The 27,058-nt window shown below is 42.1% G+C and overlaps 2 protein-coding genes across 3 annotated transcripts in view; both read right to left on the reverse strand.

Annotated features, from left to right (window-relative positions):
• LOC106573195 (solute carrier family 45 member 3) overlaps positions 1-4,760 on the reverse strand; it is a 59,658-nt gene extending 54,898 nt beyond the window's left edge. Inside the window, exon 1 of the mRNA XM_014147980.2 lies at positions 4,551-4,760. The gene's annotated coding sequence lies outside the window, so the exon portion shown is untranslated. The remainder of the gene's footprint in view (positions 1-4,550) is intronic.
• A 1,485-nt stretch (positions 4,761-6,245) lies between these two features.
• Positions 6,246-26,744, reverse strand: LOC106573194 (protein C12orf4 homolog). Of its 2 annotated transcripts, XM_014147979.2 has the most exons (14): positions 26,661-26,744; positions 23,691-23,876; positions 23,470-23,615; positions 22,010-22,191; positions 21,784-21,883; positions 21,548-21,669; positions 19,644-19,750; positions 19,255-19,452; positions 18,834-18,962; positions 15,870-15,944; positions 14,041-14,243; positions 12,328-12,385; positions 12,170-12,237; positions 6,246-8,270 (listed from the first exon to the last, which is right to left on the reverse strand). In XM_014147979.2, the coding sequence occupies exons 2-14, from the start codon at positions 23,866-23,868 to the stop codon at positions 8,178-8,180; spliced, it is 1,659 nt and encodes a 552-aa protein (XP_014003454.2). In that variant the 5' UTR covers positions 23,869-23,876; positions 26,661-26,744; the 3' UTR covers positions 6,246-8,177. The 2 variants fall into 2 exon arrangements, with proteins under 2 accessions (XP_014003454.2, XP_045552947.1); XM_045696991.1 differs by lacking the exon at positions 15,870-15,944.
• Positions 26,745-27,058: the final 314 nt, after the last annotated feature.

Below are 27,058 nucleotides of genomic sequence, written 5' to 3' on the forward strand. Positions count from 1 at the left end.
GACACTCTGGATAAGTTTCTGCTAAATGACTAAAATGTCAAATGTATAAAACCGTTTTTTACAGCCGATTTATTACTATGTCATACGTAGAGTTTTACCTGGTAAGGTTAGCCTACCAGATCAGGAAAGACTCTGGGCCCCAGGAAAACAATTCCCCCCCCCCCCCCCGGGATCTGCGCGGTGCCACCTCTAAAATCACCACACAATGTTACCAATGACTGTATATATAAATGGACAAAGCCATCAATCACGTGACACCATTGATTTCAAAGTGAAGAATCAATAGCGCATTGAAGCCAAATTCATTTGGTTTAGATGGTGTCTCATGGAGGCATAACATGCGCAGTTTGAGCTATTCCAGTAAGTGACGTTGCAGGCTAGCTCAGTACTGCCCCCTCTCATTGAGTATATCAAGTTGAAGGCCGACCGGGGTACTGCAGAATGCCGTTAGCAACTAAATTATCCTTATAACTTCTTCTGTGTGCAATTTTTAAATAATCTGTTCAAGGACATACATCTGGTGTATTAGAACCAATTACTGGTACCATGATTGTTTTCCAAAATGTTTTTATTGACCACGAAGATTGCCATTTTTCCATTCACGATAATGGGGGATCGTGTTTTCTGCTAACAATGACTACAGGGCTGCGTTCGTCCTTGTACTTCCGTGGCTTCAATGACAGTGTCACGTCCTGACCAGTATAAGGGGTTATTTGTTATTGCAGTTTGGTCAGGACGTGGCAGGGAGTGTTTGTTTTATGTGGTTCAGGGTTTGTTGGGCTATGTTACTATGTAAGAGGAGTGTTTGTTTAGAGTGTTTTGGGGTTTGATAGGCTATGTTAGTTCTAGTCTTTCTATTTCTATGTTTAGTTTATGGGGTTGACCTTCAATTTCAAGCAGCTGCTCCTCGTTGCTTCTAATTGAAGGTCTTATTTAAGAGGGGTGTTTTTTCTATGGGATTTGTGGGTAGTTGTTTCCTGTTTTGTGTCTGTGCACCTGACAGGACTGTTTAGTGTCGTTCGTATGTTTTGTATACGTGATTTGTTTGTTTTTTCCTTCTTTTGATTTAATAAAGATGATGAGTATACAGGTTCCCGCTGCACCTTGGTCCAATCCTTACGACGCCCGTTACAGACAGGGGTCAGTCGTTCTTCCATGAATGTTACAAATGAAAAAATATATTCTATTTGTATGATTTACTATCTCAAAATGTTGACTTACATATCTCAAAATGTTTAGACAGTATCGACATTAAAAAAAAATTGTGGCAGGAATGGCTTCCATAGTTTTACATGGCTCAGTGCAGCTGTCAGGTGTGACAATTTCTGAATGAAACATTCTGTTACTGCAATTTCAGGTAAAAACTCAATAAAACAAGTCTCAAATATAAGGACATTTCTATACATTTCAGCTGTTTCAAAAAACACTGCTCTGATATTACCATTTATACCGTAGGAGTGTTGAGCTCAACAAGACAATTCTGTTTACACTGCCTTGCTTGGAGGGGGCAACTGTTGGGCAAGTCTCATGCACGACCTCCGCAGGTAGTGCTGGAGACGTGATCATTTCGCAAGTTTACACAACAGTATTGTCTCTCGAGAACCTCTCGAAAATATCCCTTTGCTATTGTCAATGTAAAAACGGTCTTAGCTGCTTGGACCCAGTCAATAGGCCCAGTGGCTCAGATTTCTTCCAACCCAAAGCCATTGTTAATATTCAAGTGTGGTCAAAGATAAGGTCTCATATGGACAGAAAATCAACAAAGGCAACTAGATTTTATGGATCAAATGAAAGAAAATGTTCCAATAAACAGTAATATTAGCCAACGAAATGCTAAAAAAACTGATACTGGTGGCCCTAATAATACATATTTTCTGACTGGACAGCAAGTAAAAGTCTCAACAACAAAAAAATCTATGAAATCCAATTCCATGAACAGGCAGAGAGTGCTCTCAAAGATTTCAATGCAAGCCGCCTACGCAGTTCTCAGAAGCTAGACAACCATTGTGTAGATTGCATACCACTGATTGTTCATGGCATCATATGATACCAGTATAGCATACAATGCTTTAAACAGGAGGAAGAGCTTAGAGGAGTGAATACCCTCTAAGCCCACTGAAACGCAAGTTTTTCAGCTCAGTGAAAGGCATTGAGCTAATTTCACTGACAGTGGTCATGCTACACTTATTTCTTAGGAACAACACTTCACTAATACATGCTTCTACAATGAGGTTAACAACAAGGAGTAGCAGGAGATATTGGCCTAGGCCTATCTATCAATGTGTGTTTAAAGGTCTTGAGTAGCTTTAAGTAGCTTGCCGGCTGGTGTGTGATTATCCTGCTCGCTACAGCATTAGGGAGCAGTGCAGCTGGTCAGGCAGGAGCATTCGGGGTGAAGGACATTTCTTCAGGATGGAGTAGATGTGGCCTAAGGAGATCAACCCAAGGCCCTCTCAATTGGCGACAACAGGCTCTGGTGAAAAACCATGGCCCAACATACTGTACATACTGTGTTTGTCTGCCCACAGTCCCTAATTGTATATTCTGAATAAGATTTTTCTTCATATTCAAATGTATTTTTTTTAAAGAAATAAGTGTGTTATTACCAAGGGATAATCAGCTTATTACTTAGCAGGCTAAGTGGTTATTGGATGTTAATGTTTGCCTAATACACATTATTAACAGGATCATAAAACAACCCTAGTCTATTTAAAGTAATGATCAGTCCTAGGCTGGAAGAATAGGTTGGGAAGTGAGATGTTAATTTGCTGACGTTTTAACTGGACTGCACAGTAACTAGCTGAGAACAGAGCAGAACCTGATATGGATGGAAGAGGAGAGATCGACTCAGGCAATAGAACTGAAAGGAAGTCTGAATTTCGCTGAAATACATGAATAACACACTCAAGTGGCCTTTGTACGGAGGTAGCGTGAGTCATGGCCACAGAGACAATAAAAGTCCCTCTGAGTTGAAGCTGTTTAACCTTTTGATCCTCTTTGTAAGTACCCTGGGTTTGGCCATTCAGTTCCTGGTAAAACCAAAGCACCATATATAGGCTATTTAAAAACATTGGAAACTTTTAGTTGTAATTGCCAGAATTGTTTACAGAATGAGTCTCATGGAAAATGTGCATTACCTAGTTCCTGTTATTTTGTTCTCCAGCCAGGGAAGTTTAAATAGAAACAGAGAAAGAAACACAGACCATTTGACTAATGGCTCTACAGTCATTCGTCTAGCATTGGGAGCAGTTCTTTTAAATCTAAAACAGAGAAAAGGTGTCACTCCAACCACTACATTGAAACTCTTGGCAGATTGAATGTCTAGGATCCATCTTCAAAATATATATATTTTTTAATTTAACCTTTATTTAACTAGGAAAGTCAGTTAAGAACAAATTCTTATTTACAATGACAACCTAACCCGGCCAAACCCGGACGATGCTGGGCCAATTGTGCGCCGCCCTATGGGACTCCCAATCACGGCCGGTTATGATACAGCCTGGAATCAAACCAGGGTCTGTAGTGACGTCTCTAGCAATGAGCTGCAATGTCTTAGACCGCTACGCCATTCAGGACCCCGAAACATCATGATGTTTGATCTCCAGGAATGTATGAAATTGGCCTAAATTACTTTTGAAAATATAAGGGCAACAGTATGAAAATGTCAAGTTATTGAAATGTCAGCTGTTGTGGTCTACTCTAAAAAAAAGAAAACATTTGTTGCATAAGCAAGCATAACATGTGAAGTCATCTCCAGATTTATGAGGTGGAAGTTGTTTGGGACAGTTTTGTCATGTCGCACTGTATGTGAAAACAATTTACTTCCCTGTTGAATGATTTTTTTATTGTATTAGACCTAACCCTATATGAAACGTTTTTTTTTTCTCTATTCCTGGTTCATGTTAATTGGAACATACTATAATAGAAGATCTACTACTCTGTTAGTACACCGTTTTCCACTTTGCCAATTAGTTAATTTTAAAAAGGTTTATCTCTATGACCTCAAAATACTTGCAAACGGTTCCTCCCCCACATCCATGTGTCAAAACAGCAGGGGTCACCCCAACAGCGCCAAATGTTTAGAGCAAAGATAAAATGCTTTCGAGGAGAAAGAAAGCCACTGATTGCCATTGCAATCGGTATACACTCGTTGCCACCATGGCACTTGGCACAATATCAATTTATAGAGAGCAAAGTATATGGCAACTAAGACAGTAAGAAACAATTTAAGGTCCTCAAAAACCACAACGTCGAAGACACATGCGCTCATTTTGAATGAAACATCACATTGCTTTACGTTCGATAGATAGACCATAACCGCAAGAGGACTTCAAAGCAAAGTATTATATTTTTCAAAAGCAAAACCAATAAAACTGCAGTGGGCGCATTGTATAAAGCGGAAGTTATAAACATACATTTACTAAGTTTTACATGTTAGTAGTTCAGTTATCGCGAGCTGCGATAACTGAAACACGGAAAGTATGTTGCATACCACAACAAACCCGGTATAAGAATGGCCAATTCTTAGATATAATTGCGAAATACTGTACCTTGTCGACGCAACTCCCGTAAATCCATGCAGCAACTTGTACACTTTTCACGATGTTCCGTCGTTACCCAACTTGTAGGAAGGACTACTGTGACGTTGAAGGATTCTAAGGAGCGGGGAGAGAGAGGAGAGAGATTATGGGAGGATGGAGGCGACTGTTTTCCTGAGGAGTGCGGGGAGGCTCAGTGGTAGACTTCATGCTGAACTCTAGTGAAGCCGAACATTTTTTGATCTCCTTTATTTTACACCCACCTGTAATAATACGATTGACACAATGTATCCGCTATCAATTATACAATGTATCAGATACTCGATGTAACACGAACAGTTGAATCGCTTTATTTTGATGGTGAACTCAATAGGGCATTTGAAGAAATTGTTTTTATTTCTAAATACTGACTCAAACAGAAAGAGATGGGACACATGTCAAAACTACAATATTACAAAGCTATGTTTACATTACATCAACACTGAACAAAAATATAAACGCAACATGCAGTGTTATTCCCATTTTTTATGAGCTGAAATAAAAAATCCCAGAAATGTTCCGTAGGCACAAAAATCGTATTTCTCTCAAATGTTGTGCACAAATTCATCTCTGTTCGTGAGCATTTCTCCTATGCCAAGATATTCCATCCACCTGACAGGTGTGGCATATCAAGAAGCCGATTAAACAGAATGATCATTACACAGGTGCACCTTGTGCTGTGGACAATAAAAGGCCACTTCAAAATGTGCAGTTTTGTCACACAACACAATGCCACAGATGTCTCGAGTTAAGGGAGCGGCAATTGCCATGCTTACTGCAGGAATGTCCACCAGAGCTGTTGTCAGGGAATTGAATGTTCATTTCTCTACCATAAGCTGCCTCCAACGCCGTTCTAGAGAATTTGGCAGTACGTCCAACCGCAGATCATGTGTAACTACGCCAACCCAGGACCTCCATATCCGTCTTCTTCACCTCCATCAGTATACTTCAGTGTTACACAATTTCAGTTGACACGTCGAATGAAATCAGGTGTCAGGACCATCATGTTGCCTACCCAGTGGTATAAGGAGTTGGGCAACATAACACTAGCTACTACCAATATTAATAATAGACTAGCCTAGTCTTTATTTAACATTAATGAAGCCAAAGTAGGCAGAGATTAATAGCCCTGTGGTCACCTCCATGCTTAATGCATTGACATCTAGCCCCCCGGAGGCCATTCCCTAGACTTCAATTATAAACTGGTGAGGTTGGGAACGTTCCTTTAAAATCAATTTTCACTGTATAATCTGTTGAGTTTCTTATGGTTTCTAGGCATAACAGTCATAAGCTTGTGTCAATCCTCCACATTGGCATGGTAACATAAAACAGCACACTGTTGTTGGCTTCTCAGGAGCCAATAAGAGTCTCTTCTGCATCATGTGGACAGGATGTATTGTGCTATACAGGTGTAAAACTTCAGCATAGCTCCATGCCGGTGTAGTATTTCTATAGTAATAATATTGTATTAACACATTTTTCGAATGGTCCTTATTCCACTTGGGTCGCAGCAATAACCCCTATACTCAATTTGACACAATAACAAAGCTATTATTAAAGTGTTACTAAAACAGATAACAGCAAGATACAAGTTAATACTCATCTCTGAACCCTCCTTGGCAGAGAAAAAGCCCCACTTTCCCATCAATCAACAGTGTGAAACTAAAATCATCTCAAATTAATTTATTTCTTGCTGTGCAAGAGCATTCATGTCTTTGACTTACCGTGGAAACAATTATTTACAGGTTTGATTAAATCCAGGGCCCTGTACTGTAAACAGAGCACCCCCCACAGGAAAAACAGAACTAGACAATAATTTGTGCCAAGTGTGATATCCCTCCTAAACAGCTCAGGCTAATGTTCCTATCCACCCAGTAAGGTCAGCAGGCTAGTCTCTTTCATTGGTATATACTGTATGTAACTTGTTAATTTTTTATTGTCTATTTGTTGTCTACTGTATTTAAACACGTACATGATGCTGCAACAACATTTCCCCATGGGGACAATAAAGTCAGTAAAGCGTGTCAAACCAAGATTAGTCTGACATGAACGTGCCACATAGGGCTAGTTGTGTACCTGAACCCAGGAACCAATCAGCCCCCTAGGAGGTCAATTGTTCCAGGGATTTGCTGTCCTCGTCAGAGGGCCTATGTGTGAGGCTCTGAAGTCCAGGCTGCCTGGCTGCACACAACACCAGGGAGGAGGACAAACACTAGGCCCGGCCGGTGCATGATGCTGCTGAGTCGGCACCATGGTTCCTCTGCCCCAGGGAACCCAACACTTAAGGCCACCGAGACCAATGGCAAGAATGCAAGGCATTCAGTGACACATTTCCGTAGCGTTTTGTGGGTTCTCACCACTGCAGTACGGTATAAAAAGTGCGGCAAGTTAACACAACACCGACTTGAGAGCTCGGAGGAGAATGCCAACAGCCATCTGTTTTTCACTTGAAAAAGACACTGTTTTGAATAGTGCACTTGATCTGTTTAATCACCTAAATACTGACACTGATAATCAGGGCAGGAAAATGTTTTATTTTTTTAATTTATCTAGGCAAGTCAGTTAAGAACAAATTCTTATTTACAATGACAGCCTACCCCGGCCAAACCCGGACGATGCTGGGCCAATTGCGCGCCGCCCTATGGGACTCCCAATCACGGCCGGATGTGAGGCAGCCTGGATTCGAGCCAGGTACTACAGTGACGCCTCTAGCACTGAGATTCAGTAGCTTAGACCACTGCGCCACTTGGGAGCCCGAGTGCCTGACAATAATAATTATTTAATCTATCTAAAATGGCTTAATCCAAGCAGAAATGGAATGCAATTACTATGTCATATTAGCTTCAGGGAGATTAGCCAATCGTGGATTATTCCTAAACAGTAAATAAAATTGTGCAGAAACTGCAATATGGTGTAGGCTATACTCCAGTGCTTCAGGCCCCAGTAATTTAAAAAAAAATTATGTCAAATCAGAAACATTTCACAGAGATGAGATTCACATTAGATCAGTAATGTAAGTTTGTGACTATATACACAGCCTGTCATTCTCCTTGAAACAGTTTCAATACTCCTTTACTGCCGATATAGGTGCAAACACAGAGTAAATTGGAATGAGTTCATTGGAATGCCACATTGAAAAGTTTAAGTGCTGAACTTGTGTATGCTCAATAGGGTGCAACTTTAATGCCAACTGTCAGTTTCATAATAAAAGATAATAAAGTCCATGTTTAGGCACAAAGTAGATTAAACATCTATCAGAGAGTTGGGGGCTTTGTCTCTGAGAACAGTGCCCTCTGCTGTTATTGGAGTGGAGAGAAATAATGACAGAGCCTTCACTATAATTCACTGCAATGCACAAAAACTGCATAATGCTCGTGTCGGACAACAACACAATCTATCTTTTTGGCAAGATGATGTCGCCTCGCCCCGAGATGATGTCGCCTTGCCTCAAGATGCTAATTACGCAGGGGTTGATAATCACTTGTGACAGGAAGCTCTGAAGTCATCCATCACACTAACCCCTGTGAAATGCAACTATTTAAATATGTTTGCTGGAACTCAGTGTTGACAGTTGCCAAGCCAATGTGATTGGTGTCTCCGTCAGCGTTTGGAGGTGAGCGTGAGGGTGGAGGAGACGCGGAAGATCTGAGGCAGCATGTTGCTCAACTGGTAGAACATCTCCTCCGATATACTCTGTCAATAAAACACAGACAGACAGCAATGCTTAGTGAGCAGTGGGCATGCAGGGAACGGATCTCTTTCCAACAGAGTAACCTAAACGGACACAAACGGCTTACATATACAACATCAACTTGGGGGAAATTCTTAACATACAAATTCACAACATTTTTGTTGTTGTCGCTTGTTTGTGTACAAGTGTTAACGACAACTTAAGCAGGGACCTTTAGCTCAGCGCCACCTTTAGCTCGGTGTCCCATTTCCTGTGGGACCAGTCAAGATGCTGTAATTATGTGTGCCCTGACAGCTATGGCTCTCATAGGGAACATGTTAGGTCACAACACTAACAGGCCTTCTAATAAGCATTTTAAGTATTAATGTCTCCACTCACAACACTTGTATTTTTAAGCATACAGTACGTGTCTCGTTTGAGGTGTAGAAAATGATGTTTTAGAAGTTCTATTTTGAATGCTGTCGGAGCGTAAGGCTGGCAGACGTAAATGCTGTTATAACCCTTGATGCTGGTTTTATCTCCTGAGCCTGTCAACATGTAATCATAGTATAGGCAACCCAGTCTACAGGGAACCTCCCTCAGAACAATAGACTTATATAACTAACCTGTAACAGAGCCACATTAATAAAGGGAATGGTTCTATAGAGAAATAAGAGCTCTCATCAAAACAAGTCATATAAATAATTCTACACACACACACACGTATAAATACACACACACACAACCAGTCAAAAGTTGACACATCTACTCATTTAAGGGTTTTTCTTAATGACATTTTATACATTGTAGAATAATAGTGAAGGAATCATGTAGTAACCAAAAAAAGTGTAAAACAAATCAAAATATATTTTATATTTGAGATTCTTCAAAGTAGCCACCCTTTGCCTCGATTACAGCTTTGCACACTTGTGGCACTCTCTCAACCAGCTTCATGAGGTAGTCACCTGGAATGCATTTCAATTAACAGGTGTGCCTTATTAAGTTAATTTGTGGAATTTCTTTCCTTCTTAATGTGTTTGAGCCAATCAGTTTTGTTGTGACCAAGGTACGGGTGGAATACAGAAGATAGCCCTATTTGGTAAAAGACCAAGCCCATATTATGGCAAGAACAGCTCAAATAAGGAAAGAGAAATGACAGAGTTACCTCTGCTGCGGAGGATAAGTTTATTACAGTGACCAGCCTCAGAAATTGCAGCCCAAAATATGGTCAAATTGCTACAAAGAAACCACTACTAAAGGACACCAATAAGAAGAAGAGACTTGCTTGGGCCAAGAAACACAAGCAATGGACATTTCACCCGTGGAAATTTGTCCTCTTGTCTGATGACTCCAAATTTGATATTTTTGGTTCTAACCGCCGTGTCTTTGTGAGACGCAGAGTAGGTGAACGGATGATCTCCGCATGTGTGGTTCCCACCGTGAAGCATGGAGGTGGTGGTGTGATGGTGCTTTGCTGGTGACACTGTCAGTGATTTATTTAGAATTCAAGGCACACTTAACCAGCATGGCTACTACAGCATTCTGCAGTTATACGCCATCCCATCTGGTTTGCGCTTAGTGGGACTATCATTTGCTTTTCAACAGGACAATGACCCAACACACCTCCAGGCTGTGTAAGGGCTATTTGACCAAGAAGGAGAGTGATGGAGTGCTGCATCGGATGACCTGGCTTCCATAATCACCTGACCTCAACCCAGTTGAAATGGTTTGGGATGAGTTGGATCGCAGAGTGAAGGAAAAGCAGCCAACAAGTTCTCAGCATATGTGGGAACTCTTTCAAGACTGTTGGAAAAGCATTCCAGGTGAAGTTGGTTGAGAGAATGCCAAGAGTGTGCAAAGCTGTCATCAAGGCAAATGGTGGCTACTTTGAAGAATCTAAAATGTATTTTGATTAGTTTAACAATGTTTTGGTTACTACATGATTCCATACGTGTTATTTCATAGTTTGTCTTCACTATTATTGTACATTGTAGAAAATAGTGAAAATAAAGAAAAACCCTTGAATGAGTAGGTGTCCCCAAACGTTTGACTGGTACTGTACATACATCATAATCATCTTCATCAAACAGTGACATTGTTGACTGAGCCTAAAAGTACATACTTTTTTTGCAATGGTAAATTGAATGTAGGTACACAGTGTACACTACAGAGTGTACTTGGAGAGTATGCACGACCAGGTGTGCCTTTGTGAGACATACTGTACAGGGGTACCATTGTTGGACGCTGAATGGCCGAGTCAAGCAATAGCGCCAACTCCAATGTGGGTCTAAATTCCTGCTCTGAAACATACGACAATAACTTTCTCCTCAAGTACTTGTTTGCTCTTCAAGTAGGGTTCATTCTGTGGCTTCACTAAATCATATTTGGCGGGCAACACTTTATCAACTCCGAGTAATCAGCCCTAAATACTGACTGGTTGCGTTGATGTTCTTTTCATCAGACCGGACAGAGACATCTAACCTGTCTGGGTTTGTACATTCAACTCGAATAGTACAGTTATAGACCTCAATAACATCACTAAAAGTACAGTACCAGTCAAAAGTTAGGACACCTACTCATTCAAGGGTTTTTCTTTATTTTTACTGTTTTCTACATTGTAGAATAATAGTGAAGACATCAAAACTATGAAATAACACACATGGAATCATGTAGTAACCAAAAAAAGTGTTAAATCAAAATATATTTGATATTCTTCAAAGTAGCCACCCTTTGCCTTGATGACACCTTGGCATTCACTTATCCAGCTTCATGAGGAAGGCTTTTCCATCATCCCAAACCCTCTCAATTGGGTTGAGATCGGGTGATTGTGGAGGCCAACAAATGACAGTCTCACTAAGTGCAAACCAGATGGGATGGTGTATTGCTGCAGAATGATGTGGTAGCCATGCTGGTTAAGTGTGCCTTGAATTCTAAATAAATCACACCTCCTCCTCCATGCTTCACGGTGGGAACCACACGTGGAGATTATCCGTTCACCTACTCTGCGTCTCACAAAGACACAGCAGTTGGAACCAAAATATCAAATTTGGATTCGTCAGACCAAAAGGACAGATTTGCACCGGTCTAATGTTCATTGCTCATGTTTCTTGGCCCAAGCAACTTTCTTATTATTATTGGTGTCCTTTAGTAGTGGTTTCTTTGCAGCAATTCGACCATGGCCTGATTCATGCAGTCTCCTCTGAACAGTTGATGTTGAGATGCGTCTGTTACTTGAACTCTGTGAAGCATTTATTTGGGCTGCAATCAGAGGTGCAGTTAACTCTAATGAACTTATCCTCTACAGCAGAGGTAACTCTGGGTCTTCCTTTCCTGTGGCAGTCCTCATGAGAGCCAGTTTCATTATAGTGCTTGATGGTTTTTGCGACTGCACCTGAAGAAACTTTCAAAGTTCTTGACATTTTCCTCATTGACTGACCTTCATGTCTTAAAGTAATGATGGACTGCTGTTTCTCTTTGCTTATTTGAGCTGTTCTTGCCATAATATGCACTTGGTCTTTTACTAAATAGGACTATCTTCTGTATACCACCCCTACCTTGTCACAACACAACTGATTGGCTCAAATGTATTAAGAAGGAAAGAAATTCCACAAATTAACTTTTAAGAAGGCACACCTGTTATTGAAAAGCATTCCAGGTGACTACCTCATGAAGCTGGTTGAGAGAATGCCACAAGTGTGCAAAGCTGTCATCAAGGCAAAGGGTGGCTACGTAAAATATATTTGGATTTGTTTAACACTTTTTTGGCTACTACATGAGTCCATGTCTTATTTCATAGTTTTGATGTCTTGGAATGAGTAGGTGTCCAAACTTTTAACTGGTACTGTATATATTCTGCAATACAGTGCAAGCTAGGTCTGAGTCATTAAGGTTCTGGCCAGTTTACCAGCAGACCTATTCATACCTGTGGAACTAGAAACTGGACAGTCCGTGAGATCCCTCCATCCCACGATGCCATCTCCATCATGAAACCTGCGGAGGGAAACATCTTAAGTCAGGACAGAGAGGTCTCAGAGGAGACACAAGAGGGGAAAATGCCACTGGTGCATCTTACTATCTCACCTTTGACACATTTAAAGACCAGCTCAGCCCGCTTCAGGCACCATGGGATGGTCATCTCCTGCAGGTGAGAGAATAAGAGGAGTCAGTCAGGCCACAGGATGGTGGAACACACTAATCCTCTGTCATCCCCTCACTGTTCCCTTCTAGTCTGCCTGCCTGACGTTGTCAAAACGCATATTTTTATAAAGAATAAACATTTTCTCATTGCCTTCTATGGCTGGTCATTATGCCACTGTACATATAAACTGAGCTGGGCAAAAGTACAATTTCTTCAGTTGGAAAAAGCACTGGAAAAGAAGAATCCCGACAGAAATGCTTTCAACTGAAAAAGAGACTGCTTCCTGCACCTTAGGAAGTGAGAATACTCTTGCTTTGACTTGAGAGAAGACGTTTCATCAGGCATGTTGTGGCACGATAAGGAGGGCTTGTTGAGAAATGGCTGTTCTCAGGTTCTGGGTTGCTCCATGTGGACTCAGGAGTGCTGCTGTCCTTCAATGCTATCGCTACCCTCCTCTATGTGTACAGAGTGCTGTATACTCAGTTTGAGGAAAAAAAACTGTTCACGACTCTCCGCTTTTCCCTCATCTACTCCTGAATGGAGGAAATGCTAAGGAGAGTTCACAACCAGAGCTGAACAGGCCAGAACACTGCCGAGGTTGCACTGAACAAACAAGCAGAGAGGCGTGGAGGAGGAAGTAGAAATGAGAGACATTATCAAAGGCTTGTGAATGTGCCATCGGGGAGGGTAGGAACATGTCAGGATGACACTGGGAATGGAGACAACAGGCTGAAGCCCACAGCACTGCAGACCTGGGTTGAAATACATGTGTATTTGATTATTTGTTATTTAAATACTTATTTTCTGTGTATTTGAGTATTTTTAAATCTTGTGGCCCAAATCAACTACTAATATTGGAAGTATTTTAAAGTAATTTCAAATAATTTCCTATAAAAAAACCTACTATTTGAATGTATTTTCAAATACCTGGGTTAAACGCATGGAAGTGTATTTGAGCATTTTAAAATACATGCCAATACTTTAAGTGTATTTACAAATAGATTCCAATATTCAACTGACTTTTTGATTAAAAAAAATATCAGAATACTTACTTCGAAATGTATCTGAAAGAAATTGAGACATTTGAAATAGCATTTGAACCCAGGTATGCAGCACTGTTTAACTGCAGGCCAGGAGGGGCATGGCAGAACTTAAAGACAAATCAGTTCCTAAGGCCTGAAATAAGACCATCATTACTCCGCCTTTCCTTCTTTCTCAGTCTATTTTTCCATCCTTTTCTCTTTCCCCCCACTAATCATCTAACCAAGGAACTAGGAGTGGTCAGTACAGTTCACTGGGTTTACACACAAAAAAAAAAAAATATATATATATAACTGTACAGTTAACTAATAAGTTATCAAAGCTCTTCACACAACCCTTTCCTATAAAACATCACCAACATGCTGGAACCCAAAAAACTATTTTGATTGGTGTTCATAACAATGCAAAATGTAGCATAATGGTAACTGCTGGTGACCTGCACTTACAAACTCAAGTCACACCGCACCAGTTATGCATGCATAGCATATGTATAACTGTCATCTCTCACCTGTAAATAATGTACTACACTGTACATGCATTATGCATCTGACTTCTGGGACCTCGAGGTAAATGATCTTCTCCTTTTACACACATAAAATGAGGCTCTCTCTCACCTCTGACATGTCGTGGACCAGTAGCAGAGGGATGGTGATGGTGGTGACGTCGTGAGTGCAGCAGACCTTGAGGATGTTGCGAAGGCCCATGATGGCAGGGTCCCGGGCCGTGATGTTGCCTGAGCGCACGTTGTCATCCACACACAGGTGGAACACTATGTGGACCTCAGACAGGTTGGAGTGGCGGGAGATGTAGAATTCACCTGAGACCGTGACAGAAGAGAATTTAGGGAGTAAGATACCGTAATTTCCGGACTATTGAGCGCACCTAAATATAAGCCGCACCCACTGAATTAAAAAAATAAATATATTTTGAACATAAATAAGCCGCACATATCTATAAGCTGCAGGTGCCTACCGGTACATTGAAACAAATGAACTGTACACAGGCTTTAACGAAACACGGCTTGTAACCAAAATAAATAGGCTTTAACGAAACACGGCTTGTAACAAAAATAAATAGGCTTTAACGAAACACGGCTTGTAACAAAAAATAAAAAAATTGCAGTAAACAGTAGCCTACCAAGAAAGTCATTGCTCCAGACCAAGCTCCCGTGCAGCAGCTCTATTTCCTTTTCCAACAGCCAGATCAATCGCCTTCAACTTGAAAGCTGCATCATATGCATTTCTCTGTGTCTTTGCCATGATGAGGTTGACAAAATGACTACCGTAATCAGAATGATGGGAAGTTTGAGCGCGCTCGATTTAATCTAAACAGTAAACAAAACAGTTGTTTGACCTTAACCCGTTCGGCAATTTCATTGGTCTAATGAAATCTTCATGCCGCCAAAAAAACTGAGCACGTCACAGAATGTGTTTTAAAAAAAAAGAAAAATATTGAAAGCAGGAAAAATCCATATATTAGCCGCGTCGTTGTTTAAGCCGCGAGGTTCAAAGCCTGGAAAAAAAGTAGCGGCTTATAGTCCGGAAATTACGGTAAGATATTAGAAATGACAGCCTATGACTTGTTCTTTTGTGTATTTCTTTTCCCTCCTCACTTTTTGTGATATCCAAATTGGTAGTTACAGTCTTGTCCCATCGCTGCAACTCCCGTACAGACTCGGCAGAGGCAAAGGTCGAGAGCCATGTGTTCTCCGAAACACGACCCTGCCAAGCCGCACTGCTTCTTGACACACTGCTCGCTTAACCCGGAAGCAAGCCGCACCAATGTGTCGGAGGAAACACCGTACACCTGGCGACCGTGTCAATGTGCCTGCGCCCGGCCCGCCAGAGGAGTCTCCAGAGCGCGATGGGATAAGGACATCTCGGCCGGCCAAGCCCTCTCCTAACCCGGACGCCGCTGGGCCAATTGTGCGTTGCCTCATGGGTCTCCCGGTCAGGGCCGGCTGCGACACAGCCCGGGATCGAACCCGGATCTGTAGTGACACCTCAAGCACTGCAGTGCCTTAGACCGCTGCGCCACTCGGGAGGCCCTATGAAAGCGTATTTCTAAACTTGGCAAGGAGTTAAGAACAAATTCTTATTTACAATGACGGCCTAGGAACAGTGGGTTAACTGTCTTGTTCCGGGGCAGAACGACAGATTTTTACCTTGTCAGCTTGGGGATTCGATCTAGTAACCTTTCGGTTACTTGATCGACTCTAACCACTAGGCTACCTGCCACCCCCATCATGGTACAATGATTCACTACACTATACTTGCTTGTTTTGTCACAATCTGAAATAAGGCAAACTATTAGAATTTTAGCAACCAGGAAATGGCGGAGCATTTTCTGCATAGTGCATCTTTAAGTAAAATGTTCACAATGCACAAAGTCAGGATTCGTCCCTTAAAGAATTAGTCAAAACCATGTATTCAGTCAACTTTACCTGGTAAGATATTGGAGGGATTCCTTTCCAAATTTTTGTTTTTATCTTCACTATTAGTTCCATTCCTAGGAACCTCTGTCAAAAAGAAAACAAGAGAGGAGTTCAGAATTTCCTGTATGGAAAACGGGTGAGCAAACATGACCTTTCAGGAAGTAAATGACAATAGCAACAGAGGTCATAGGCCCATCCATATAAGGCCTGAAAGTCAGGAAGAATGTTTCCATACTCAGCTCTCTGATGGCTCTCCACTGAAATAGCCATTCAATGGGGATTGTTATACGGATCTTGACAGAGGTTTCCAACAACACACGTTGGCAATGATGTCAAAAGAGCCTTGTCCTTCCCCCTGAGATAATCCCTAACACATATGTCCAGTTTGCCTTTTACTGTGCCCTTGCTCAAACATGACTTTACTGGGCCAGGATCTTTAACATTGTTCTAACTGGACCTTATATATGCCATTGTTACATCATAACTCAATCATCCTGACCAAAGAATTCTATTTTCATGTCATCTGAACAAAATGGAAAACACCTGGAGTTTGCTAAAGGGCATTGGCACTTGGATTGGAACCGGTGCTATGGTCAGATGACATGAAAATAGAGCTCTTTGGCCACGCACACCGGTGGTGGGTTTGGCGTCGAAAGAAGGATGCATATGCAGAAAATAACCTTTGACGTTACGGGGTTATTTTTGCTTCCATTGGTCATTGGCCCTTGTTAAAGAACCAGTGCAGTCAAGAACGTGATTTTCTTATAATATATATATATATATATACACACAAAAGTATGTGGACACCCCTTCAAATTAGTGGATTCTGTCATTTCAGCCACACCCGTTGCTGACAGATGTATAAAATCGAGCTCACAGCCATGCAATCTCCATAGACAAACATTGGCAGTAGAATGGCCTTACTGAAGAGCTCAGTGGCTTTCAACGTGGCACCGTCATAGGATGCCACCTTTACAACAAGTTAGTTCGTCAAATTTCTGCTCTGCTAGAGCTACCCCGGTCAACTGTAAGTGCTGCTATTGTGAAGTGGAAATGTCTAGGAGGACCAACGGCTCAGCCGCAAAGTGGTAGTCCACACAAGCTGACAGAACGGGACCGCCGAGTGCTGAAGCACGTAAAAATCGTCTGTTCTTGGTTGCAAAACTCATTACCGAGTTCGAAACTGCCTCTGGACGCAACGTCAGCACAATAACTGTTCATCGGGAGCTTCATGAAATGGGTTTCCATGGCCGAGCAGCCACACACAAGCCTAAGATCACCATGCGCAATGCCAAGTGTTGATTTGAGTGGTGTAAGGTCGCAGCCATTGGACTCCGGAGCAGGGGAAACACGTTCTCTGGAGTGATGAATCACGCTTCACCATCTGGCAGTCTGAAGGGAGGAATCTGGGTTTGGTGAATGCCAGGAGAACGCTACATGCCCCAATGCTTTGTGCCAACTGTCCAATTTGGAGGAGGAATAATGGTCTGGGGCTGTTTTTCATGGTTCGGGCTAGGCCCTTTAGTTCCAGTGAAGGGAAATCTTAATGCTACAGCATACAATGACATTCTAGACAATTCTGTGCTTCCAACTTAGTGGCAACAGTTTGGGGAAGGCCCTTTCATGTTTCAGCATGGCAATTCCCCGTGCAAAGCGAGGTCCATATAGAAGTGGTTTGTCGAGATCGGTGTGGAAGAACTTGACTGGCCTGCATAGAGCCCTGACCTCAACTCCATCGAACACCTTTGGGATGAATTGGAACGCCGACTGCGAGCCAGGCCTAATCGTTCGAACTCAACAAATGCTCGTGGCTGAATGGAAGCATGTCCCCGCAGCAATGTTCCAACATCTAGTGTAAAGCCTTCCCAGAAGAGTGGAGGCTGTTATAGCAGCAAGGGGGGGACCAAATCCATATTAATCCCCATGATTTTGGAATGAGATGTTCAACGAGAAGGTGTCCACAAACTTTTGATCATGTAGTGTATTTCACAGTATTATTTGGAATAATACTGTGAAATTTACAATGCCCTTTTAGTGCTGTAAATTAGTTAATAGACCAATAAGCAAGAGAATTCCAAACCACTCTGCCAATAACAGCTAATTCTTAGTTTTCACCCTCCCCACTCAGACCACTCCCAGTTTTAGCAAAATTCTTGCTAGAGAAATTGCCATTTGCTAAGAAATTATTTTTGTTTGTTTTCATTTAAAATTAAAATAAATAATCACAGTAGGGTAATTCAATTGTTACCCAGGAATGATTTGATTGAAATAAAAACGGATGCATTGGACCTTTAAGGTAAAAAAAAAAAAATTATTCAACCTTTATTTAACTAGGCAAGTCAGTTAAGAACAAATTCTTATTTACAATGACGGCCTAACCCGGCCAAATCATAACGATGCTTGGCCAATTGTGCGCCGCCCTATGGGACTCCCAATCACGGCCGGTTGTGATACAGCCTAGAATCGAACCAGTTTCTGTAGTGACGCCTCTAGCACTGAGATGCAGTGCCTTAGACCGCTGCACCACTTGGGAGCCCCATCATGAACTTTAGCCAGTAGCAGGACATTTCAGCTAAAAAACCTGTTTGCCTCTGCCAGGAGGCTAAAACTTGGCCGTAAGTGGATCTTCCAGGAAGACAATATCCCCAAGCACACATCAAAATCCAAAAAGAAATTGACCACGAAAAAAATGTACATTTTACTATCGACATCTCAGTTTCCAGACTTGAACCCCATTGAAAACCAGTGGTTTGAATTGAAGAGGGAAGTCCATAAGAGCAGACGAAGGATATCATGGATCTGGAAAGATTCTGTATGGAGGAATGGTCTAACATCCCTCCCAATGTGTTCTCCTCATAAAACAGTTAGAAAAAGGCTCAGGCCGTTATCCTCGCAAGTGTATGTATTGAAAGGTATTGAAAACAGGGGTGCCAATCATTTTCACCCCTGTTGGTGTGTGTGTGACTGACTCACCCGGCTGGACTTTGTGCTTGCTGCTCCTCTGAGCCCGGGCGTAAAGCGCCACCTGCTGGACCACCTCCAGCTGCTCCTCCAGCCGAGGGAAGTGGAAGTCTGTACACTCCTTAGATACTGTGGCAAAGTCTGGGGAACAAACACAAACACATGATGAGGACTCTTACAATCTCACAATACAATGGTTATAAAGGGTTAGGGGTTGGCGTATGTTCTAACTGTGACAAAACCTTCATGCTCAAACATCTAACTCACTGGTGTCCTCAAGCCAAACATCTTCACATGTGGTCATGGCAATAAGAAAGATTGAATTGATTCAGTAATGATAAATGGGTTTTACCCTCTCATGTCACTAACAGGGCCTAACACTGTGGTCCCCTTCTTAATGTTGACCACTGACCCTTGGCCCCTGACCTCTCACCTCTCTTGATGCCGCTATAGGAGTTGACCCGGTTGTCCACCAGCAGCACCAGGCCACACAGGGACGAGGAGTAGAGCGACAGAGCAGTCTGCAGCCGCCGCAGCTTGGTCCCACTGCTGCCATGCCGACGGTGCTTACAGAAGTCCAGCACGTCCGCCCGCACCAGCCGCAGGTTGTGCATGGTCTTCAGCTGTGCACCTGGACGACGCCGTCAAAATACATCAGAAACAAAGAAAAAAATATACACTCAACATGTATGGGACGTCTTTATATTTTACGATGTCAGGAAGTAAAGTATAAATCCAGTGGCTGTCATCAGGGTTCATTTTTATCATAGGCTTGTTGGACCAGGCATCAGTGTTTCCATGGGGACACAGACAGTATAGTACCTAAGTGGATGGTGAAGCTCTCCTCCAGCTGTCGCTGCTCCTCGTACAGCCTGGCCCCAGGCTCAGACTCCACTGTCAGCTGACTGGGCTGCACCTTGATCTCCTCACTGACAAACACAACCTCACACTGTAAAGGGCAAGATGACTAGCCTTGTCCCAGACCTGTTTCTGCCATCTTGCCCATGCCAATGAGCATAGAAGTTGGCTAAACAGCACAAACAGATCTGGGACCAGGCTGGAAGATGAGTGGACACAGGGCTACAAAGATAACCATCTGACGGGAGAGCATGGCACAAAATGTTATCGCCAAAGTGAACCATAAAATTAGGTTCCTGGCAAGAACCTGCAAATATCTGGATAAGAATGCAATGGGGACATTGGCAGGGGCTCTTGTTCAGTGCCACTTTGACTATGAAAGCTCTTCCTGGTACAATCATGCCCCCAAGATATAAAAAAAAAATATTAAAACAAATTAGTCAGGATTACTCTGAAAAACTTCCAGCACTTATGCATCTTGACTACTCCCACTTTGAAAGCCTTAGATGGCTTAAAGTGGAGGGGAGAGTCGCTCAGATAAAATTGTGTCTTGTACGTAAGATTGTCCACAGTATGGTCCCCAGGTACTTATGTAACTACTTTAACTTAGTAAGGGATAACCATAACTATTCAACTAGAAGGAGTGAAAATTGGGGCGGCAGGGTAGTTAGAACGTTGGGCTAGTAACCGAAAGGTTGCAAGTTCGAATCCCCGAGCTGACAAGGTACAAATCTGTCGTTCTGCCCCTGAACAAGGCAGTTAACCCACTGTTCCTAGGCCGTCATTGAAAATAAGAATTTGTTCTTAACTGACTTGCCTAGTTAAATAAAGGTAAAATACATTTTAAAAATCTGACGTTGTTCATTTTAGATTTAAAAGTGGTATGAGGGGGGGAAAAAAATGTTTATACTCGGCTGACATTCTTTGGAATAATCTTCCGAAGAATTGTATAGGTAGTTTCAAGTTCTCACTGAAAAAAATGGCTAAATAGTAGCATGTCTCAAAAGTGAGTGGTAAGATTAAAGTAGGTAACAGGGAGGGAAATGCCCGGGATAGCATATGGTCCGCCTTTTTGGTGCCTGTTGTTTATTATATTGTGACTGTCTTGTGTGTGTGTGTGTGTGTGTGTGTGTGTGTTAGGGATTGATTGTTTATATATTAAGGGTAGGTGAGACAAGGAAGATGTATCTGTCCATAGTTGTTTATTAGGAACGGAAATTGTATTAATTATCGGATGTTGTGTCTGTCATTGTCTGTTGTCATTACAATCGCCGCCTTACCTTATTGTATTCCCCCTTCCCCTCTTCAAAAGAACCACGATGAAAATAAGCTGTTAAGCTTTATTGTGTTATCCTTGATGATGTTCTTAAATTGTATGTGGAGGTGTCACCAGCTGGAGCACCCTTATGCATGTATTTTTCAAATTGTCAAATTGATTTAATCAATCAATCAACCCCCGGATGAGGTGCATTGGGACTGACAAACTGCACATAAAAAGGAGTAAACCGTATATAACAAAACAATATATCAATTCAGCAAGGATGCTCTTTCAATGCCTCTTGAGCGTGCATTTGAAAGTGCTGCTGTGTGTGCAGATGTCATTCCACTGTGTCTGCAGGCTTTCTTTCCCATCCAAGCACTTAACCACCTGACTCGACTACTCATTATCTTGATATAACCAATGTTGCTTCACTGTGAGCCTTGAAAGTGTTAGTAGGATTTCAAGGAACAGGAAAAAAAACCCCTGCTGAATTGCACCCCCCTAAAAAGCTACTTGAGAATACATTTCTGCACATATGCATTCACAAGCACGCAAACACACATATACGCACACACACTCACTCCCTCTCTCTCTCTCTCTCTCTTACTTAATAGTGCTGTTATTGGGGTTCTGCATGTCCTGGTGTAGTTTAATCACCCACTCCTGATACTCCTGCTTCTGAATATGAGTCACCTGTTTCAGTTCATTGGCCCACTTGTTCTCCAGCACCTGACCAGAGAGAAGAATCCCCAATCGTGAATATTCATGACTGTGTAGCTCTGTGCATAGAGCATTGCAATGCTTGTAGCTCAAACGGCCAAACTGACTGGTTCTGTGTCTTACCTGCTGGGCATCGAAGTGTTGAGAGGCAAATGCATTTACATCCTGGTCAGTCATGGTCTTTCCCAGCTCCTGCATGACTTTGTCCATCTCTGCTGCCTGTCTGGCAGTTGAAAAAAACAGATCAATGCTAAACGCATTAGGAATTTGTTATATGAAACTAACTTAATCTACGATGACTTAATTGGCTCCTTTGCAATTGAGGACTTATCTTTATGATCATACCAACCTCTCTTGTAACTTCTTCAGCTCCATGTCTCTCTCACTGATGAGCTCCGAGACGCTGACAAAGTAGCTGTGTTCCAGGTTGAGCAGGGTGTCAGAGGCCGGGGAATGGATGAGCTCGTGGTAAACATCTGCAAAGTCCTCATCCCAGCAGGGCTCCTCAGGATGAGCATGTTCCAGCGTGGTCTAAATAGGAACAAGGAAAAGAGGATAATGGCGTGTGGGAGTAACCTTTTGAGAGTAAAGGAAAATCACAGGAAAACATTGTTCAGTAGATCAGAGGAAAGTGTAGGAAGTGAAAAAGTGAGTGACTGTGCTGTACGAAAGACCCGGTCAACAATTGTGAGTGGACAGTGTGAAAAGCAAGAGGCGATTCTCCTTAACGAACGTAATAGAGGGGAAGCTACGAGAGGGACCTTGTACTTGTGCCATATTTAGAATGGGCATAGAAAAGTTTAGTCTTCCTCTATTAATACAAGTCCAGGGATCTTTTACGCAACAAACATGATATACATTAAAAAGACCGTCGCAGTTCCTTCAAATACACTGGACAGAGTTCATGAGTATTTCTGTGCTAGTGCAGTAAAATGTTAATGGTTACCCTGTACACATCACAGCAGTGAGCAACCAAGCTTTATTGGAGGGGCAGCCTTGTTTATTTTTATAAGTGCTTGAGCAAGTGGCAGCATAATTTTAAGTCCAGAACTTTGAAGTGCATGAAGCCGATGATCTTGTTGACTTTAAAAGACAAAAAAAATTAAAAAAAATAGGGAAGATATTCTGTTTCAAAGGCAGTTTCCGCTTCCATCCATTTAAAGTAAAAGCCACCATGTCTAGTAATCTCTCTCATCAGACCACAGATGTTTTAATGATTTACAATCCCCTTCAGACTGTCAGACAGATGACGCAGGTCTTGCTTGTATAAAATTGATGAGCTGCAACTCAAAAGACAAACACTACATCTTGGCAACTCCCAAAAACTTTTAGCAAATCTTTCCAATCTAATTTGATACATTGTTTCCGAAACTTAAGGAGCTGTCAACTGTCTGTGACTCACTGACTTTCTGTATCAATATAATGATCTATGACCACAGCTCAGACACTGGGAGATAATCATATTATCAGGAGGCACAGTATGCAAACACTTCTCTAGCTCATCTTTCAGATAATTGGATTGTTCCATACAAAGAATAGCATAAGAATACAGATTTCACTGTAGTCTCATACATCCAACAGTGTCATCCACTTCTGTAATGTGAGGTGGACAACATGAGGGAATAATTATTATTATTATTTATTTTTTTTTTAAATCAGCAGGTGCGACACTATCAGACAGAAGCGAGGGATCAGGGAGAAGAAGCGAGAGGACAGAAGCAGGGACGGGGTTAGAAGCTTTAGGGACAAATAAGTTTGTCTGAAAATATGCTTCTAAACATGGTCTTTGGTTTTGAGTTCTGCTTTTACCTCCGAGTAGGCCTTTGCCCATTTGTTTGTAAGCTGGTTGACGTCCACCTCTCCTGTTGTCAGTCTCTGTAGGGCCAACTCTGCTTCTCTGTCATAGTCCTGGATGGTTTCACTCTCAATAAAGGTGGACAGTGTGCTCTTCAGTTCTAAACCAAGATACATTAATTTATTAGTACCAAAAGGTATGTGTGGATGAATATTTAGTTAAATGGAAATCTCACCATTCTCAACGAAGCAAGGTATTTTGTGCAGCAGCATAAGTCGTCCATGAAGGTCATTGACATTTTCTTGGACAGGGAATTGCAGAGGTACTTTGAGGACACAGACATTCCTCCCTGCCCTGAACCGAAACACAAACTCCTTCTCAGTGGTGTTCACCTTTCCCTTGTTTTTCTTCATTTTCTCAGCTGAAAGAAGTTATAAACCAATTAACATTAATAGAATAGTGAGTATATGTACAGTAATAAGAATGCAATCACATCCTGTGTCATGTATACCAGATATACCAGCATCTCAGACTATCATTTTGCCCCTTTCCAATCAGTGTGGAATTTCCTTCCTCTCGGACGTATACAACAAAAAATTCCAAACAGTCCTTTTACTAGCAAGAATGTTGTCCGCTGACTTTGTCGTTATTCGGATGGAAATATGAGACAAAATACCAACACGAAAGTGTTATTAACGCGACTTCAACACGAGTGTCTCTGTGTGTGGCCATCATGGTTTGATTGCTCATCACCAATGGCAGGTGCAGCACGCATACTAAATGAAAGTCTTGCAGGTGTTTACATGGTTTTGCGCATGTGCCTGGTGGTAGAAACCTCAATGGCAGTACCAGTGTTTTGAAAAGTCGGTTTAATAATACTTTTCTTTGGATAATTCTTCTTTAATTTCAACCCTAATAAGGACAAACAGGGTCAACAAGTACAGTAATTAGACATTTTATTTTATTCAACATTCTGGCTTGTAAGGAAACTTTCCAAGTCTTTGCAGAGCATTAATTCAGACTGTGCACCCAGAAAGCTAGTATCACAGTCTGATTTAATAGGCAAGCTATCATTCTGAATTTCTATAGAAATTATAGGCAGCAGATCCGACCCACTTGCTAACAACTGCACTAGGGTCAGAAAGGCTTCCAGTGTAGATTAAGACCCCGTGGAGACGGCGCAAGCTATGGCCTGGAAAAAATAACTCAATCTAGGGATGAATTGTACTCCGAATTGTTGCATTATCCCAACTGTTACACCGAGAAGATTGAATGACTGGTAAACGAGTAGTCATTCAATCTTCTCGGTGTAACAGTTGGATAATGGGACAATTCGGAGTACAACGCATTTCTCATCCCTGAAGTGAGGTACGTTTCCAGGCCATATCTCGCGCCGGCTCTGCAGTGTGTTAATCTACACTGGAAGCCTGTCCGACCCTAGAGCAGCTGTAAGCAACCGGGTCGGATCTGCTGGCTACAGAAATAATATTCATAGCTAACGCCTGGGGCCATTTAGTATCAATTGGAAATAGAATAATTTAGCTAACTACCAGGCTTGCAAGGTTCAGATTATTGCTGACAGATACCTAGCTAGCTAGTAAATACAATAAGCATTAACGTGTTAGCCCCATTGGTCCCTTCAGCTAACGTTAGGTAATACACTATATACAAAAGTATGTGGACACCAAATGAGTGCATTTTACATTTACATTTTAGTCATTTAGCAGACGCTCTTACCCAGAGCGACTTACAGTTGTGAATGCATACATTTCATACATTTTTTCTCCGTACTGGTCCCCCGTGGGAATCAAACCCACAACCCTGGCGTTGCAAACACCATGCTCTACCAACTGAGCCACACGGCACCTAAGTGGATTTGGCTATTTCAGCCAAACCCGTTGCTGACAGATGTATAAAATCGAGCACACAGCCATGCAATCTCCATAGAGAAACATTGACAGTAGAATGGCCTTAAAGAAGAGTTCAGTGACTTAACGTGACACTGTCATAGGATGCCACCTTTCCAACAAATTTCTGCCCTGCTAGAGCTGCCCTGGTCAACTGTAAGTGCTGTTATTGTAAAGTGGAAATGTCTATGAACAACAACAGCTCAGCCGCGAAGTGGTAGGCCACACATGCTCACAGAATGGGACCACCAAGTGCTGAAGCGTGTAGCGCATAAAATCATCTGTCCTCGGTTGCAACACTCACTACCGAGTTCCAAACTGCCTCTGGAAGCAACGTCAGCACAAGACGTGTTTGTCGGAAGCTTCATGAAATGGGTTTCCATGGCCGAGCAACCGCACACAAGCTTGAGATCACCATGTGCAATGTCAAGCGTCGCCTGGAGTAGTGTAAAGCTCGCTGCCATTGGACTCTGGAGCAGTGGAAACGCGTTCTCTGGAGTGATGAATCACGCTTCACCATCTGGCAGTCCGACGGATGAATCTGGGTTTGGCTGATGCCAGAAGAACGCTAACTGCCCCAATGCATAGTGCCAACTGTAAAGTTTGGTGGAGGAATGGTCTGGTGCTGTTTTTCATGGTTCGGGCTAGGCCCCTTAGTTCCAGTTAAGGGAAATCTTAACGCTATAGCATACAATGACATTTTAGACGATTCTGTGCTTCCAACTTTGTGGGAACAGATTTGGGAAGGCCCTTTCCTGTTTCAGCATGACAATGCCCCTGTGGACAAAGCGAGGTCCATACAGAAATGGTTTGTTGAGATCGGTGTGGAAGAACTTGACTGGCCTGCACAGAGCCCTGACCTCAACCCCATCAAACACCTTTGGGATGAATTGGAACGCTGACTGCGAGCCAGGCCTAATCCCCAAACTCACGAATACTGGAAGCAAGTACCCGCAGAAATGTTCCATATCTAGTGGAAAGCCTTCACAGAAGAGTGGGGGCTGTTATAGCAGCAAAGGAGGACCAACTCCATATTAATGCCCATGTTTGGACTAAGATGTTCGACGAGCAGGTGTCCACATACTTTTGGTCATGTATTGTATATTGTCATTATGCGTCACATTGTCATTATGCCCCCACTCTTAACGTAACTAAAGTTTTCGCTAGTTAGCAATAGTAGCTAACAGTGGTCGGTGCCTAGCTTAGTGCAACCAATAGCAACAATATTGACATTAATCATACTGCAGCCGTGATACATTTGTTTCAGAAGAATAAAGATGGGAGAAGTCTAGTTTTACCTGTACATGAGTATTTTGTGGATGTAAACTGACGCCCGTGTCCTTGTTTGGACAATCACCTGACTGACACAACTGAGCTAGCTGGGCTTTTGAAATATAACTTTCGTCGTATTGTATATTTTTTTGTTTGTTGTAAATGTAGGATACACACGTGGAACCATATGGAGTTTTATATCTTATTAGTCGAATAATGGTTTTCCATTGTCATTAACAGTAACGTTATATATTTCAACATTTTGTCAATGTACACACAAAAAAACGAATCACCTAAACAGAAACACAATATAGATGTGCCAGATTCAGTTTGTCGCCGGATAGCTTGAAATAAGTAATCAAGTACTTATTTCAATTTGGTCTTTTAGCTAAGTTATTCAGTATTCATTTGTTATAGTTTGTAC

This window comes from Salmo salar, chromosome ssa16 (assembly GCF_905237065.1).
Source record: "Salmo salar chromosome ssa16, Ssal_v3.1, whole genome shotgun sequence".
Lineage (NCBI taxonomy): Eukaryota > Metazoa > Chordata > Actinopteri > Salmoniformes > Salmonidae > Salmo > Salmo salar.